The sequence below is a fragment of the Camarhynchus parvulus genome, chromosome 5 (genome assembly GCF_901933205.1).
Source record: "Camarhynchus parvulus chromosome 5, STF_HiC, whole genome shotgun sequence".
In the NCBI taxonomy this organism is placed as follows: Eukaryota; Metazoa; Chordata; class Aves; order Passeriformes; family Thraupidae; genus Camarhynchus; species Camarhynchus parvulus.
In genome coordinates this window covers 30,448,355-30,466,703 of record NC_044575.1, presented here as the reverse complement: position 1 = coordinate 30,466,703, position 18,349 = coordinate 30,448,355, and the positions used below count along the sequence as shown (strand labels likewise).

The following is an 18,349-nucleotide window of genomic DNA, read 5'->3' as shown; positions in this document are numbered from 1 at the left end:
CAGGACAAATAAAAAGCCAGTTTATACCATAAAAAGCACACAACCTTCACAACCTTCCTTTACAAAAATGAGTAGTTCTAGATTACAGTAACTTCTCCAAGTTATTATGCTACCACCAGGCCATCTTTAAAGAACCATAAAATGGAGACGATTAAATACAACATAAAAAACCACCCAGTATCAATCCTCGCATCTTCAAGAGCTGTGTTTGGCAAAACAAGAGGAAGTGGTATGAAGAAATACCATTTCAGTACAACCTTTTTGTGAGCAAGGTTTTTTTTCACAACCATATTCTGTGATTGTAAATTCTTAAAATGTTTAGAATAAATGCATGACCACGCAAATGTTAAAAGGGCTCCTCCTTTTTTGCCTTACAAAGCACCCACTTTTATTTTTTATATTTGAGGTTGATGGAACGCTTGCCAAGAGGCAAAGTGGGTAATGAATCCTTAAATTCTTGACTTTTTAATTTTTAATAAAATATGGAATGATACCATATTAAAATTGAACATTTATATGTCTGTAATTTTTTTAAAAATGTTTTTGTGTTAAAAACTTTCCTCAAGCTTTTTGTTCTCAAACTTTTGGTAGATTTTGTGGACCAGTTTACTCCTAATTTAAATATGAATATGAGGCAAATCTACCCTGCTATTTCATTTTGTAGTTGCTAAAAATGAACCCTCATAAAACGATTTTGACAATTAATTGTGTTCTCTGTACTTCAAAACAAACAAGAGTGAAAACACAGTTTAAACTTAAAATCTTAAAGTCGTGGAAAAGTTTGGGTTGGAATGGACCTTTAAAGGTCATCTATCCTGATCCTGCTGCCATGAGCAAACTTCTGGGTATGTTGCTCAGCTGACAGGTTCAAACCAAAGTTTTAAAGTTCACTAGCTTATAGTCACTTTAGATAAATCATAGGATCCTGACAGGAAAATAAGGCTACCACACTATTATAACAATCTCCATCATCTAAATTGACAGTGTTGCTCAGACGTGCCTGAACTCTAGGGAGATTATTTCAAGTGGGGTATGATTTGTTCTAGGAGCTATTTAAATCTCTTTGAGCCAGAGTTTAAAATGCAGCCCTCTATCTTGTCTATTTCTTCATTTTAGTTGCAGCTTTGTATTGGGAATGTTAGTTCTTTGATGCTAGAATCAATTAATTTAAAGTGCAGTAAACAAATATTATGCTATTAACCTTTCCTTTATCCTAGAAAAGATAAATCTTCAGTAAATAATAAGCTTACTCTTTTGAAAATTTTCCAGATATTTAGGTGGCTTTCAGTATAGTTTAATTTTAATCTCAGATCTTAAGATAATTTTCTGCAAAACTCACTCTAATGCCTATCAATTTTTAGGAATTTCAGTAAGATACTTCAGAAATGGACATGTCTATTGATATGAAAGTGTTTGTCAAATCACTGAAAAATTACTTTAACTTCTGCCACAAATATTCTAGGAAATCCTTTTGATGAAAAGTCCCTGTAGATACAAAACAAATAGCTACATTAAAAAAAATATTTTTCAATGAATTAAACATCAGTTAAGTTAGGAAGTAGTAATTCTTCATGCTCTCTGTTTATTGAATGTGCATGGCTTTGAAAAAGTGTGTTATGTGATAAGTGTTTTCTCTGAGACGTGTCTGTGTTTGATGTTTCAAGGAAATTAATTTGAAAAAACTTTGTCTTATTGTCTGTCATCTGTATATGCACATAGATACAGCAAAGTTGTACATGGCAATTTTTCAAGCAGAGTTTACGATACATTCTATCTGACTACTTTATTGAATTTAACTTGTGCCTTTCTTCAATGAAAACCTATATGCTTTTCTTCAGACACAAAATTAGCAATTTCTTCCTGAGCACCTTTCAACGTGTTTGGCTGGAAAAAGTACATGAAAAAACTCAGTATGACAGGCTTATACTCAAGTTAACGGTAATGTAACTTGTGGAGAGCCTCTTGCTTATGCGCCCACTTCTTCCTTCCCAGCCATGATTTGATATTATCATAAAAACATGAATTTGTACAATTTTCAGAGGGGATTCTGATTGGTCAGTTTTCAAAATTTTATAATAAAACAACACCAGTGTCAGCAAGTGAGCCTAAAGTGTTGACTCAACAGCTATTCCATTATAAAATACTGATTTGTGTGCACATTGTATTTAAAAGGTATTTAATGGTGTATATGCAGTGCATTTTTATAGCTTTTTTGGTGGCAACTGATAAAAGTAAATGAAAAGGCTGCATGGAACAGCCTTTCTAGCTTCATATAGTGCAGCTCAGAAAAAAATTTTTCCCCAAAATAATATGAAGACAGATTTATTTTGCTATTATTATGTGTAGTCTTATTGCCATGAGTTTATTTTCTGTGGAAAGTTAAATTAACGAATAGTATACAGTAGTAATTAATATGACTTAGAGTTTTCTAAAATTGGTCATTTCATAGAGAAGGTTTTCTGTATTTCTAATGCAACTTCTTTGAGGACACGCTAATACTGCCCTGATTTAGAACTGGAAGACAAGAAGCTGAGATTAGGCTTCTTTCTGTGGAAGAAGGCAATGATTGTCTGTAGATACTATGCTGGAAAGCCCTTGATAGTTATTTTGGTGTTGATGGCCAGTGTCTGCTGTCTTGATGTTCTAAATCTAGTAATTTGGATTTACACCTTGTAGATGTATACCCGACTCACTCATTCTCAGTCTGTTCAAGTGTGTGTTTTTCTCATGCTTGCATTAAGGTATCAGTCTTGCAGTTTCATGTATAATTTATTTTAGGCCTCTCTTAGCCTTCAAAATAAAAAGTAATGTATACATATGTGTATAAAAACAGTAAGAATGTTCAAAAGTACCTGCAGGTTTGTCACTAAATGTTAGTTATGTTTTGCATTTTGTTTCACTGACCAATCAGAGGATCAGAATTGTACAAATATGTATCCTTACTAACCATTAACCATCTGAGCTGTTATACTCTGTTCCGTTACCCCTCTTGATCTCACTTTCACAACCCCCCCAGGCACCGTTCTATTAACCTCTTCCTCAATGGCTATCAGAACTTTTGGATAGAAACAGAGGAATATTCATTTGAGGAGAAACTAGTTCAGGATTTGGCTGTAAGTACTGACATAACTGGGCATATATTTCAATGCCCACTTCAGTGTGTATTCTATGTATCTATTATAAAATATATTTAATTTTTGTGTACTGTATGCATAAACTTATAAAATATTAATCCTTATGCTTCAGAGCATAAGGTCATTTTGTGCTGTGGTCAAAAAGACATTGTCCTTTGATGCACACTGAAGTGCATTAAGGTGATCTACGCCTTGGGAAGAGAAATGGATTAGATGAACAGTCAGACTGTTCTTGTCATTATGGTAATTTCTATGTTTGTATATATTGTTTTATGGGGTGTTTTTAAAGCTTGATACTATTGATCCTTTTCCCTTTTAAATTTTTTTATGCATCATTAATGTTAACATTTTCAGCTTTGATACAAATTATTTTTGCTGTTCTCCTTTTTGATGCATCATAAGGATAAGTTAATATATGCAGCCATATTCAGCAAAAATGCAGTTTACCTGTGTACTTGATAAAAGTGATTGGTAAACTTCGGGATTTTGGTAGTGAACATTGGCTCAGAATGCCTACTACTCTTTCTCTTCCCTCTGTGTAGTTAACTGGTCAAAAATACCTCCAAGGAGCTTATGTCCACAGTCTGTAGACACCATGAAAGTTAATATACAGCTTCATGGATCACATGAAGATGCATCAGGAAGTGCTTCAGTGTTAATAGAAGCAGTCATGTTGTGCTTCTTAAAGAGTCATTATATCTGATATTGTAGAGACATAGAATGCTCTGGGTTGGAAGGGACCATAGAGATCATCTAGTTCCAACCCCCTGCCCTGGGTAGGGACATTCTTCACATGCTCTGGACAATTACATGGTCAGTCTGTTTGACTTTGTTTCTTCCTGCTAAAGGAAAGAATGAGGTCATTAATCAAAGCAGTGCCTGCAATTCTTTCAGATTTCCTAGAGAATTGAACTTCTATAATTAAAATAATTACTGTAATTACAATAAATCGACAATAACTAGTAACTGTACAAAGGTGTGATAACACAAGTAAGGTAAGGATAATAATCTGATATTTGGCCAGCTCTATGTTATATTTTTAACTGCCAAAAATGTTTGAAGTTTACAATAATGAAAATGATATATGAAAAGATTGTGGCTAGTGCTAGTCTAAATATGATGTATCTGATGATGTTATTAAAAATTATTCCAGTATCTACTACAAAATAATTGAGCTAGAACTTCCTTTCAGTTCAGCTGGAGATGCATGATTTCTCTTTAGTAAGGCTTCCCCAAGATTTCGCCATTCTCATTCTCAATACCTTGCAAATGAGAAAATTCTAAAGTTACAAAAACAATGAATAAAAACCATATACTCTTATCTCTTCAGAATCAAACAGGCACATAATTGCAGGTTATACTGTAAACTCCTGAAAAAGATTAATACAGGCAGTTAATGTAAATTGGATAGAATAAAATTACTGAAATCCTTTCCTAAGCTTAATTACTGATTTTTTTTTTCTTGCTTATGAAGCTTAACTTTTATATTCTAAATCTTGAGACAGACATCTCCAAAAAAAGATGAAGAGGAAGAAGAAGAGACTGAGAAAAACCATCCTGATCCACTTCATCAGATTATCCTCTATTTTAGTCGCAGTGCTCTTACAGAGAGAAGGTAAAAGAGCTGTGTGGAAAAGCCCATTGAGTAAAAGCACACAGTAACTGAACTTTTAGTAACATTACCAAATGGATTTAACACAAGTGTAGTTCATTATTGTACATGGTAAAAACCTTTTTCCCTCTTAGTTTCATTAGAGTTTTCCTGTATTTAAACTGAGTATAACCTTTACAATGAGATAAATATTGACTATTTTTGACATTTTAAAAGCTTTTAAATACCCAATGTAAAAATGATTGAGCATGACTTCTCCTGGAAACATGAATTCTACAGAAACTGCAGGTTTAATCAGAGTACCTTGCCCTGATCTCTCCTGGTAATTAATAGATGTGTGTTCTTGGTTTTGATATTCATTACATTTCACTCAGTAAGTCAGAAAAGGTTTTGTTGATGTTTATGAATCTCATTGCCAGCTTCTGTTTTGACTTCAGATTGTTGATTAGAATGATTAGATTTTTATGAATATTCCAGAGTTTCATATACTTTTTCTGTATGACTAATAAAATCTTGCCATCTAACACTTATAATTATTCTAATTTATACTTCCATATTACTTTTCTGCACCTTCAACAGCCAATGATGACCCAAAATGACTAAGTCGAATGCACAAATATATCTTTAAATTGTTTGAGTAAAAACTTAGAGATTTGGATTTAGATAAGAGAAGTCCTTCATGACACAGTTTTCAAGATTAATAGCTTTTCAAGTAGACTACTTTAATAAAATACCTTTTAATAAAAAAGGTAGGCATATGAATTCTTTATATTACTATATCGTAAAATAATTAAAAATATTTTTACTCTTCACAGCAATCTAGGACATGATCCTCTATATATTGCCTATTCTGCCATGATGGCAAAAGTGAGTACATAATTTCAAGCTCCATCCCTCACTGCATTTAGGTACTTCCCATTGATTTTAGATGTTTCTTAAATCTTTTCTTTCTGTTTCTTACATGGACTGCTTGATAATAACTTCTGTATTATTAATGAAGCAAATGCAGTTCAGAATTTTACATATATGTATAATGAGAAATTTCCTATGTTAAAGCAATACTTTAACATTTCGGTAGGTGCAGTCCTGTTCCTTTCACTTGACACATTTTTTTCATATGATTAACTCCTGAGCAGTTTAAACCCATTAGTTATCTTCAGTCTATGGGTAATCATTTTTGGGTTAATACTTGAAGTTTGTGAAAGATAGGTCAGTTTTTTGCAACATATTGATTACAGCTGACTTGTGATGAGAGCTTGACTGTGAAGAGAAGTATCATGGATATAGAGATATGGCACCCTGTAACTGCAGGCTATATTACATATATTACATATAGCCTGTAGTTAACAGGATGTGTATGTAGCTGGATGAATACCCTGAAATACTCACACGTTAGGGAATATCACCTTCTTAGTGCAGATAAGCACAAATATTTGCAATTAAATGTTTTTAAAATCTTCTTAATACCTTCAGTAATTGCTTGAAAAAATTATTTGGCAATTTTGTAGAAATAGTATAGCAAAAGTAGGCATTATGTTTCTTAATAAGCAAAATCTTGTGATTTCTGTTTTTAACATCAAAAGAGCTGTCAGGAAGAAGAAGAGGGAGACGAAGATAAAGAAAAGACATTTGAGGTGAGAGTTTAAATACCATTTCTTTCTCATCATCTAATGTGGAAGTACTTTAAATATGTCCAGTGGAATAAATGCAAAAATAGCATAACACATTGTGTGTTGAACACAGCGAGCTGGTTTACTAGGTTATTCACATTAAAGAAAAATGGGGTGTTTTGAAGCTTTGGAGTCAAACAACCCATGGATTTTGGAGGCAGATGGTCTTCAACAACTTCAGATTTCTCATCTTCCTATTTTTCCTGGATCCATTCCAATCTGTAGTCTGTTCTCATTTTGTTCCCAAACCCAGGAGAAAGAAATGGAAAAGCAGAGAACTCTCTATCAGCAAGCTCGCTTGCATGATCGTGGAGCTGCTGAGATGGTCCTTCAGATGATCAGTGCAAGCAAAGGTAATGCTCTGTGGTGTCTTTGAAGTATTCACAGGTGTGTTATGTCATTGTATGTCATGTAAACATCATAAACAGCTTCTATACAACACTTAATGAGGCAAAATAAATGTCAGTAACAACTGCACTAAGTAAAAGTTCGAGACTGCATTTCTGATTGAAGAGCTCATAACTACAAGTTTTAAGGAGTGCATCCTTGTTTTGACAGGTCATACAGGACCCATGGTTGTTGAAACACTGAAACTTGGTATTGCTATTCTAAATGGTGGAAACACCATAGTTCAACAGGTAATGCATTTCCAACTACTGCAAGTCTTGCTTGCATAAATGAGGCAAGCAATTTTGACAATTTTAGTGTCCTGTTTTTTTAAATTGATGTACTTAATTTTAAGCCAAACAGTGAAGAAATGTCAGTGTATTTTTAGTGCAAGAGCAATTATATTTTTTTTGCCAGTGATTTGCATTTCAAGGAACTAATTCAGGAACATTTGAATTCATATAATTTCAGTATCATTAATTATAAGGCTACTTATTACCTTTACTATTTTATTTTAGTTTATAAATACTATTAATAATTAATTGCTAGTTATTTTTATTGTATGTTTTTAATGTTGTATTTTTTCCCTTCAAAAATATACAACATTTAGAAAATGCTAGACTACCTGAAGGAGAAAAAGGATGCTGGATTTTTTCAAAGCCTCTCTGGCTTGATGCAGTCCTGCAGGTAAAACCTTAAGTTCCATTCTTACAGGTTCTGTTTTATTCATATTCACTGGCTTATTGCTCAGTGCAGGTGGATGCATTAGATTCAAATTACAGGAGTCACAGGTTGCAGAACTCTTGTGGGAAAGTTTTGTGAATCACAGGAACAGCCTGTTAATCTTTTAGAGTATTCTTCCAAAGGAGAAAATAAAGCAAAAGACTGCACATGCCTTTGAAGACTTAGTTTGAAGAGACAGAAAAGTAAAATATAATGGCTCCTTTACTGATCCCAGATGCCTCAAGGTTTTTGTCCAGTAGGTTCCAAGGATGGAGAAGAGCCACCACTAAGGGAGAGACAGGCCAGTGGAGCTTTACTAAGATCTCAGTTTCTGCACATTTCTGGCAAGTTGCATAATCGCTGTCTCTTGTGAATCCTCTGCATTTGTATCAGCTTTGTTGGAGTTGGCATGTGACCAGTGAGACTCTAGTAGTCCATTCCCTTGATAAAACTGTTCAAATTAGTTGGGGTAAAGGACTCCCTTGCAGAAGATAAAATTTCTGGTGTTTTTGATTACACTTATAGTAGACGACCTCCATTTTTCAGCCTTTTAAAGAACTAGAAGCTCTCTGAAGGAGTAGACTGGGAATTAGAAGTGGAGGAGCTGTATGAATAGAGGATAAAATGTGGAAGGAATTGTGACCTGCATTGCAGAAATTATTGTTGAATAGTTGCAGCCTAATTAAATAATATCTGCCTTGTCATTTTTTCATTTATGTAGAACATTTTAGCAGGGATTTGCTCAAACAGGCCCTGCTGTCATATTATTACCAATTGTGTATATGTATTATTCAGGAATTCATTAAAAGAGGTAAATTATTATAATTGATAAAATTACTTGAACAGATAAGAAATTATAAGAAAATAAAATGATGCTTTAAGAAATGCTTTTGGTTTTAATCATGTCACTAGATTGAATTTGTGACTGCATTTCTATTTAACTGAACTAAAATTAGATAATGATAGAATTTTATTGGAGGGTTTGAATGAAAGTATTCTAACTGGGTGGTGAGAAGAATCATGATTTGCTATTCCATGTGCTGAGCTATGCCAAGTTAACAAAATAAAATAAAATTCAGATATCAGTGTCTTTTGACCTTGGAAGAGATGGAACCTCTGATTACATTTCTTTCTTGTACACATAGAATCAGAAATTCAATACATTTTCTGAATAATATAACCATGTTATATTACAATATAGTAATATTCTGTAATAATATATACAGAAACAACATAGTAAAAGTCATTGTGACACCCTAGTGGAAAACAGTGTGAGAGAGAAACAATGGCAGTGTTCTCCTTTAGCGGTAGGTTTAAATCAATATATAGAGTAATATTTCAGGCTCCTTTTCCACTCCTCATTTGTACCTGAAACCGTGAATGTCATTATCAGGAGTGAAGTTAGGTAAGTGGTGAGACACGACCTGAGACTCATTTCTTGTCAGAATTGGATGCTAGACCCTTAGTTTCATCAAAAGCTCATTTATTTAATAAGAGTATTAAATAAAATATGAGGCAATGCATGTCATAGTGGGTCAAGAGAAGTAGTTGAAGGCCTCTAGAAATTTTGTAGATTAAAATGATTTTCCATTGTTTACTATAGTCCTTTTTCCTGTTTGTGCTGTTGTTTTTCTTTTCTTTAAATACAAGTGTTCTTGACTTGAATGCATTTGAGAGACAGAATAAAGCGGAAGGCCTGGGAATGGTCACTGAAGAAGGAACTCGTAAGTAGAATGAAATTGATTCCAGTAGTGCTTCAAACATTATTTGTTCTTCCTTCTTTAACTTGAACTGTTGTTTACTGTGGCTTGAGGTTTCTGTTGTTAAACTTACTATAAGTAACTCTAGGCTCTGGGTCTGAATATGCTTTTTTCTTTACAATATCTTTAGCAATAATTTTTAAGAAAAATATTGTAACTTCCAATATTCTTATCTTGTATTCTTGTTATTTTTCTTTGATCCACAGTCATCGTTCGTGAGCGTGGTATGTTTGGGTTTACAGTTTTTGATACTATTGTTGCAAAAGTGTGTTGCAAATACAGAGAGAAATCTCTCATTGCATCTTCTCAGATATCTTTAGGTTTAGCTTTATGGTCTGCAGCAGGTTGTGTGTTTAGCTTGGATGAAGAGTTTGATGCTTATTAAAGAAGTGTCACTCATATTTAAGGCATGATTTTAGTTATGACTAACAATTTACTTATTAGATATATATCCTGTTGCCTTTTTTTTTTTTCAAATTAGTGTTGTTTTTTTAACCATGGATGCATTGGAGTGCTAAATACTTTGGCTCTGCTTTTTCTGTCTCAGTTTTTCTTTTCATTATTATCAGTCTGTTTCTTTTAAATTGCTTTAACGCTTTTAAATACTGGTTCTTTTATTAAAATTCCACATTAAAAGGTTACTGTAGTATTATGTGTTCTGCATAATTAATCATAACAATTGTCACATAATCATTGTATTTATATATTTTGAAGGTGAAAAAGTCTTGCAGCATGATGAATTTACTCGAGATCTGTTTAGATTTTTGCAACTTCTCTGTGAAGGGCATAACAATGGTAAGAGAACTGAATTAATTTTGTAGAAAATGTGTGATGAGTCTGTTCCTGAACAGAGTGCAATAGAACCAATGTTTTCCTCTAATGCATTAAGTTTCCTGAGGGGAAACTGGCATGACAACAATTTGAATTGCAGAATTCAATTTGATTTTTTAAGTCTTAATTTAGTTTTGGTGTTTAGCATATTACTAGTAAAGCCTGTTCCAAGTCACCTGGATAACAATTGTCCAGTTATATATACACTGGGTCTAAAGTTGAATTTCTACAACATAAGCATCTGTATCCAACAAGATATTTAAAAAGAAGGCATTCCCCATGAAAATAGAAAAATAATGTTGTATTTTTTTCCTTTGTATACTAACCAAGCACAAATCACTTCTTATTTCAGATTTTCAAAATTACTTACGTACCCAGATGGGCAACACCACAACAGTGAATATTATCATTAGTACTGTAGACTATCTCTTGCGTCTTCAGGTGAGGAAAAAACAGATGAAAATGGAGTATAACATATTGGCTTTTCTTCACTTCTTTAGATTCACATTTTATTGGAATCAAACATGAAAATTCTCTCTAAAGGGATAGCTAAAATGAAGAATTTTTTTTTCATATCTTTTTTCCTTTGAAAACAGATGATATTTCAGAATTTTGTGTGCTATCAGATGTTTGATAATGGATTTCATTGTTCACTTCTGAAGAGAGTGAAAAATATTATTGTAATGAGAAATAGATTGACAAAGATATGCCAGATTTCATCTGAATCACTGATTAAGGTTTTGGTGATACAAATGCAGGCAGTAAATACTGCATTAGAGAATTCAAACCTAGAAAATGTAACATTGTTTTTTTCTTAGGAATCCATCAGTGACTTCTATTGGTACTATTCAGGAAAGGATGTCATTGATGAATCAGGACAACGTAACTTTTCTAAAGCTTTGGCTGTCACCAAACAAATATTCAATTCTCTTACAGAATATATCCAGGTAAACAGAATGTGTTTCTCAAGGTACTAACAGAGAAGTTCCACGCTCACACAGCATGATCATGTTTTTTCACCAATTTGTAAATGCTTTGCACTTACTTTTTTGAAATTTTGATAAAGTTACATGAAATCACTGGACCATTGTAAAGTGAGAACTAAAACATGCAAACAGGTATGTATTTAACAGGATACAATTTGGTATTTGTGCACTAGATACCCAGAGATCTTGGAAAACGTTCTCATGTAGCTTCATGACTGCCTGAAACTTCTTTTTGATTTGTTTTGGTTTATTTGACATGAATAGAAAATATGTTTTTCTTAATTTTTTTAGGGTCCTTGCATAGGTAATCAACAGAGTCTGGCTCATAGTAGGCTGTGGGATGCAGTTGTTGGCTTTCTTCATGTGTTTGCCAATATGCAAATGAAACTTTCACAGGTATTTTCAACATTAACTGTCACTGTGCACTCACCTTCACTAAAACCAAACTTGACATTTACGGCTCAATTATACCTTTCTGATAAGAAACGTGGCAGTTTGGTCCCTTTCTCCCTCTTGCCAAAACTGGAGGATCTGTCAGAGAAGAAACACCATTAAAAGCACTGAACATAAACGGGTCAAGAGAAAAGCCAAGAAAGACCCAAACAGGGAGGGAGTGTGATATCTGGTCAACTTATCCAGTTAATTAACCAAAGACACAGAGCATGGGGGCACAGGCAGTGTTCATTTCACTGTACAGAGCACAGTCCCACTCCACAGCATCAGGATTCTGTGTTCTTCTGTGACTTCTGCTTAATATCCATGCACTCAAGCTCTGCACTGAATGCAACAGTGCAGAGAGTAATTTCCCTTCTCATTCAGTGTCTCTGCTATCCTCTGACTTACAGGATTTCTTCCCACCCTATAGAAGTATATCAGAATTTGAGAATACTATTTAGGGCGTTAATGTCAAACACAAATCTACATTAGACTTACCATGTTCTGTAATTAAACTAACCAGTTCTAGTCCTCTTTGAGTGGTAATGCATTATGCCATTGAACATTGCCAGTGAAGTGAAAAAGGATGGATTTCTTCTGACAGATACTTTCAGATCTGTGTAGCAACCAATATTTTTTGTTTGTTTCTGCTGTCCCTTACCTGCACTTTGGTACTCCTTAATGCTTTATTAAAGCTTAAGTTTATGGTGTTGATACCTCTGCTGCAGTAAGTAAGTTGCATGTTGTATTAGACTTCTGATAGCAATTACAATACAATGACAATGAAATGTTGCTGAATAATGTGAATGAAATTTAGCTGATTATCTTTAATACCATTTCTCTCTAAATTTATTTAGTTTACCAAATAAATACAAATTAAAAACAATCTTACAGTCCCTTTTTTTGTTTTTTAATAGGACTCTGCTCAGATTGAATTGCTTAAGGAGCTGCTAGATCTACTAAAGGATATGGTAGTGATGCTCTTGTCTCTACTTGAAGGTTGGACCTGTTCTGCTTTTTGGTCAAATATGATTATCTCCCTTTCCTATTATAAAGCATTATTCTCACTTCCTAGTGTAAAGAACAACTATTATGTTCATCTTTCTAAACTGCTTTTTAATTGCCTTTATTTAATCTTTGGGGGAAAAGACATTCTTCATATTTATTTAAGAATTATTCTGGAATATATGTAGTCCCGAAATAGCTGGCTGCTAGAGAAAAGCATGTTGGAAGAAAAAATACTAATATTTAAGAACATTTTTGTTCTGTTTTCAGCAGAAATATGAAATATCATTATTTAAAATGTAGCTGTCAAATAACTTTCTATTATAACACACTACTTAGGTAACGTTGTAAATGGAACTATTGGAAAACAAATGGTGGACACGCTTGTAGAATCGTCTAGCAATGTAGAAATGATTTTGAAGTTCTTTGACATGTTCCTGAAGTTAAAAGATCTGACTAATTCAGATGCTTTCAAAGAGTATGATCCAGATGGTAAAGGAATAATTTCCAAGAAGGAATTTCAGAAATCAATGGAGGCTCAAAAGCAATACATACAGTCAGAGATTGAATTCCTGCTGTCCTGTACAGAAGCTGATGAAAACGACATGTTTAATTATGTTGACTTTGTGGAAAGATTCCATGAACCAGCCAAAGACATTGGATTTAATGTAGTAGTATTGCTTACAAACCTTTCAGAGCATATGCCTAATGATCCACGCCTTCAGAGCTTACTTGAGCCTGCAGAAAGTGTTCTTAATTACTTTGAACCATACCTTGGCCGTATTGAAATAATGGGTGGGGCCAAGAAAATAGAAAGAGTTTACTTTGAAATCAGTGAATCCAGTAGAATGCAGTGGGAGAAGCCACAGGTGAAGGAATCTAAAAGACAGTTCATATTTGATGTTGTAAATGAAGGTGGAGAGCAAGAAAAAATGGAACTCTTTGTGAATTTCTGTGAAGACACAATTTTTGAAATGCAGTTAGCATCCCAGATCTCTGAAACAGATTCATCTGAGAGGCCTGAGGAGGAGGAAGAGGCAGAGCCTGCTTATGTAGTGGATATTGGAGATGATGAGGAAGAAGGAAAGTCCCTGGAACCTGCTTCAGCTTTTGCAGTGGCCTGTGTTGCAGTGAAGAAGAACGTTGCCAACTTTTTGAAAATGGTCTCTGTGAAGAACCTTAGGAAACAATACAGGAAAGTAAAAAAGATGACAATAAAAGAGATGGTGAAAGTGTTTTTCTCCTTTTTCTGGCTCCTATTTGTAGGGACATTCCAAATGTTCTTTTCTATAGTGTGGGGGATATTCCAGATTCTTTGGAGCACTGTATTTGGGGGTGGCCTGGTTGAAGGAGCCAAAAACATAAAAGTTACAAAAATATTGGGGGATATGCCTGATCCAACACAGTTTGGAATCCATGATGATGTTATGGAAGCTGAAAAAGCTGAAGGTGCTGAGCATGGCATAAGAGCTGAACTCGGGGATTTTGTGAAGAGTGAAAAGGGAGAAACTGACATCATTGCAGACATTTTTGGCATTCCTACAAAGAAAGAAGGATCAAAACATGGTCATGATGCTGGACTTGGAGATATTGCAGAAATCCTTGGTACTGAGATCCAAACACCTTTGGAAAACACAGTTCATAAGAAAAAAAGATTACAGGTAAATTAAAGAGATTTTCTATTTCTTTTAAGATAATATTAATAATTATAATTACAATAATAATAAACTACTGAATCTTAATAACAGATTTATTTTATATTTAATTTGTTAATATATATTATCAGTAAGAACTTACTTTATAATCTCTACACATTTGAAAACCAACAGGAAATTTCAGCCCAATATTTAGATTTCAGTGCAGTAAATTGTTACTGTTCATTTGGACTTTATTCAAAACATAAACTGCTAGCAAATTTCTAGTCACAGTTTTTGCTTTAAATGATTTATGGTCTTGTTTATTCTGCATACCCCATTTTTTCATAGTATACTTCAATTGCTTTCACAACTTGTTATCTCCATAATAATGCCTTATCATTAACATTGTTCTTCTGTATGCTGTACATGCAATATAGTATCCTTTTTTCCTATTATTTGAAATATATTGGCCTGAATTTATTGTAAGCTTAATGTTTACTGTGTAATTATTCTTTACTCCTATTCTGATTTATAAACAATATATTTTGTTGCACTCAGCTGGACCAAAGAGAATATCTTTCTGTGTAAAAGTAGACAGAACTAAATGTCAAAACCAATTAATTTATCATATTTGGAAGGCGCTATGTTTCACTTTACATCTCAGGTCTGTTTCTACTTGTTATTAAAAAACAGCTTTTCTCTCATCATTAACCCACCTTTTTATGATATATTTTCCAGATATCTTCAAGATAAATCTAAACTGTGCAACTTCTTAGTGCATTATTTTCTCTTAATTTGTATGTTTTTCTCCAGATTCTGGTTCTTGCCTAAATGGAACTAAATTTTTTGCATTTGTTTTTCTTGTGTGTTTATTAAATCATTTTTATGTGCGGACTTGAAAATTACAGTATATTAAAATCCCGTCTCATTTAGCATAAATATAATGCAGTTGGTATTTAAAAATAACTTTTAACACAAGAATCTTGGCAGGTATAAGTAGACACATTAGAATTTTCTTCAATAGTTGAAGTAAGTATTTTAATTCAGACCTGAATAAAGTTTAGAATATGCTTTGCTTTACTTTGATTTATACATTTCTTACAGATGTGTTTGATACTACTGATGAAAATGCTCTGTAATTTTTGCAGGTAGTTTGAGTCATTCATGTGAAGTCAGTTTGCAATTTATCCAGCTTTTACCTTTGATATGTTAGGTAGTGAAACTTATCAAAGCAGTGTTTGCACTAATTCTGTATTACAGGAATTGCTATTCATCTCACATTGTGTATATAAATGCTCACATAATCTAGATAGAGGAGTGGATGTAAAGAATAAGTGGAGCTCAAAGCAGAAACAGCAGTGTAAGAATCAAAAATTCCCTTCAAGAAGTCACTATGTCTTTCTTAGGCACCTGCAATGATAAAATTCACACAAGTGGATAGTAATACAAAATCAGGTCTAGATACTGGAAAATTGTACTGATAAGGTCAGTGACACTTACCACATAGCCAGAGAAACTGCAAAATAATCTATGGAAGCATATATGATGGTGTCTTTCAGGAGTTTGCTTTTACTGTAAGGCTCTGCAGGAATCTCAGAGTTATGTGGGTTCAAAAATTAGAAAAGTAGTAGTGACATAACAGTTTGCTGATAAATCTAATTATTGGTAGCAATAAAATCAAGTGCTAACTGTGAAGTTACCTTAAAATAACAGATAAAAATCAGGTAAGTGATCAATACAGGAATTTTATCTGTAAAATGCTTCATTTTGATCTCATTGTTACTGTTTGAGTATGAAATCTTGGGAATATAACTGAATTGTACAACATTATCATGTTCAATGATGATGTCAGTCAAGCAAACTGAAATTTTGAATTGTTGAGAAAGGAAGAGAAGAAGCCCCCACATTATTATGCTCCATGAATCTTAATTTATCTGTGTCTTGAAGACCAGGTTCCCTCAGTTCAAAAAGAGTGTGACAAAACTGGAAAAGATTCAGTGAAGATCAATGAGCTGTTAAAGCTGCATATGGAACAAATCTTGTCTATGGAATTAAGAAAGTTAAGGTTCTTCAGTCTGGGAAAGAGAAAATTGAGAGCATATATGGATAAGATGAATAGGGATTTATTCATTCTTCTACCACTCCATCTTTTAGAAGAATTAGGCATCATCAAATGATCTCTCAATTACCCTCCACCAGCTAGAGATCTTAGGGGAGATTCTTTGTGAGAGAGTTACAACTGCATTGTTTACTAGGTGAAGTTCCACCAGACAATATGTGAGATACACAAGGGAAGATAATAAATTCTTTCCTATATCCTTTTCCCACATATTTGTGAGAGATAGGCATCCAGATGAGTAGTGGCAGAAACTTTAGATAAGTGTATATATGTGTTAACTGGAAATGTAGGACCAAGAGACAACTGCTCTCCAAGCACTTCAAGAGAATACAGAAGAGGATTAAGAGTTAGGTTCTTGCAAAAGGAAATGGAGACAAATTTCAGCCCTTTAGATTTCTTTCTGAGTTAGGACCTGCATCTCTTGGACTTCCATCGAAGCTTAGATACTCAAACTGCATTTGAAATGAGTTAACTTTGATCTTGTAACACCCAGCCTAAAGGTGTGTGACATCCAGGTCCCAGCTTCTTTGCTGCAGTTAGCCATATGTAAAGTTCTGCATTGGTTCTTCCCTATCTCAAGGGAAAGCTGTAAACACAACAATTAAGAGGGTTCTGTGGTGTGCCAATCTCATCAGCCCAGATGAGATAAACAGCTTGAAGAAAACATTGTGTAAGAAGAAGTTGTTTGTCTGTTTTGAGTTGCATTATTTGATCACAGCCAAGTAATTGAGTTTTGTAATATCTGATATTCACAGAAATGTTTTTCAGATTTTTGATGATAACATTAATATATTGTTTCTAGTTTCAATCAGTAACTCCACTTTGTGGGTGACCTTAGTATCAGGATATGATCTGGATGTAAACTTCATCCTCAGCTGGTCACATAATTTGCCTGATCACCGTGTATAATTAAGTTGTTCAGACAACTGGAGTAGTTAGAGTATTGATAACACTATACAGAAAAAAATTCTGCCTTTTTCACTGTTAAAATATAGCCTGAGCTCCCTACCTTAAAAAAAACACTTTAAAAGTGCACAGTTCTACAAAAATATTACTTATTATTTTGTTTGTTTCTTAGAAGAAAATAACTAAAGTTATTGAATGGATCAATTTTGACAGTTAAAATACTTTTCCCAGATATCTGAAATTGCAAAAGAAGCTGGAACACAAAGAAAAGCAGAAGCTGAGAAGGCTGAGTAAGTTAATTTTACAAAATTCCCGTTTGACTCCTTGGTACTTCCTAATGCTAAATAATTTGGCAAAAAAACCACAAGAAATGCTCAGTTTTCAAAGAACTTTATGTACACTTCGTCTCATCAGTATTTTGAAAATATACTAAGGAGTACATACTAAGTATTTTGCAAATATACTAAAAGATGGCAGACCATGTCACCAGGCAACACAATGGCAATTTGATTTTTGTGGCTCTTGACAATTATGCATGTATAGATCCGTGGCCATTGTCTTTCTAAAAATTCCCATAATTTCCTTTAAAAATGAGCACTAGTCTTAAAAACCTCTGCAACTTATTATGCTTTCTGCTTTTCCTACTACCCACTACAATTTTCATGGAATTTTTATTGGACCATTAAAACACAAGGTTTAACTAACCCAACTATTTTTATTTATTGCTGTTTTTATCAGATCTTGACAGTAGATACATTCCTTTGTCCAGTCATCCTATATATGACTGCTAAACAATATTTAAAATATTTACCTTGCTTTAGCAGCATCCTACTTTTGAGGAGCATCCTGTCTGCCTGGACCTGCAGCCACATTGTAGTAAAAGATTTAAATATTTTTTACAGACACACAAAAGCTGTCTAAGAGATTCTAACAGATTCAAAAGCTATACATAATTATATTTTTTTCCATTTTGCTTCATGTTTAAAATACTTACCTCAGAGTCATTTGTCTTTCTCCTCTTATCTGCCAAAGTTAATTTTTTTAAGCATCTCATAAAGATCTATACTTTAAGACAATCATATTGATGCCTCAACATTTTGTCACACATATGGAAACCCAGGTTTTGAGGTTTTTTGTTAGTAAC

At 33.6% G+C, this 18,349-nt stretch overlaps 1 protein-coding gene across 1 annotated transcript in view; it reads left to right on the top strand.

The window, feature by feature from the left end:
* Positions 1-18,349, top strand: part of RYR3 (ryanodine receptor 3) — a 193,233-nt gene that overhangs the window by 158,983 nt on the left and 15,901 nt on the right. Inside the window, exons 75-90 of the mRNA XM_030950304.1 lie at positions 3,017-3,113; positions 4,640-4,749; positions 5,562-5,613; positions 6,330-6,380; positions 6,670-6,769; positions 6,975-7,054; positions 7,414-7,490; positions 9,177-9,250; positions 9,493-9,510; positions 10,001-10,081; positions 10,470-10,558; positions 10,936-11,064; positions 11,395-11,499; positions 12,456-12,537; positions 12,883-14,204; positions 17,437-17,495. Of these exons, the coding sequence (XP_030806164.1) occupies positions 3,017-3,113; positions 4,640-4,749; positions 5,562-5,613; positions 6,330-6,380; positions 6,670-6,769; positions 6,975-7,054; positions 7,414-7,490; positions 9,177-9,250; positions 9,493-9,510; positions 10,001-10,081; positions 10,470-10,558; positions 10,936-11,064; positions 11,395-11,499; positions 12,456-12,537; positions 12,883-14,204; positions 17,437-17,495 (2,526 nt within the window). The remainder of the gene's footprint in view (positions 1-3,016; positions 3,114-4,639; positions 4,750-5,561; positions 5,614-6,329; positions 6,381-6,669; positions 6,770-6,974; positions 7,055-7,413; positions 7,491-9,176; positions 9,251-9,492; positions 9,511-10,000; positions 10,082-10,469; positions 10,559-10,935; positions 11,065-11,394; positions 11,500-12,455; positions 12,538-12,882; positions 14,205-17,436; positions 17,496-18,349) is intronic.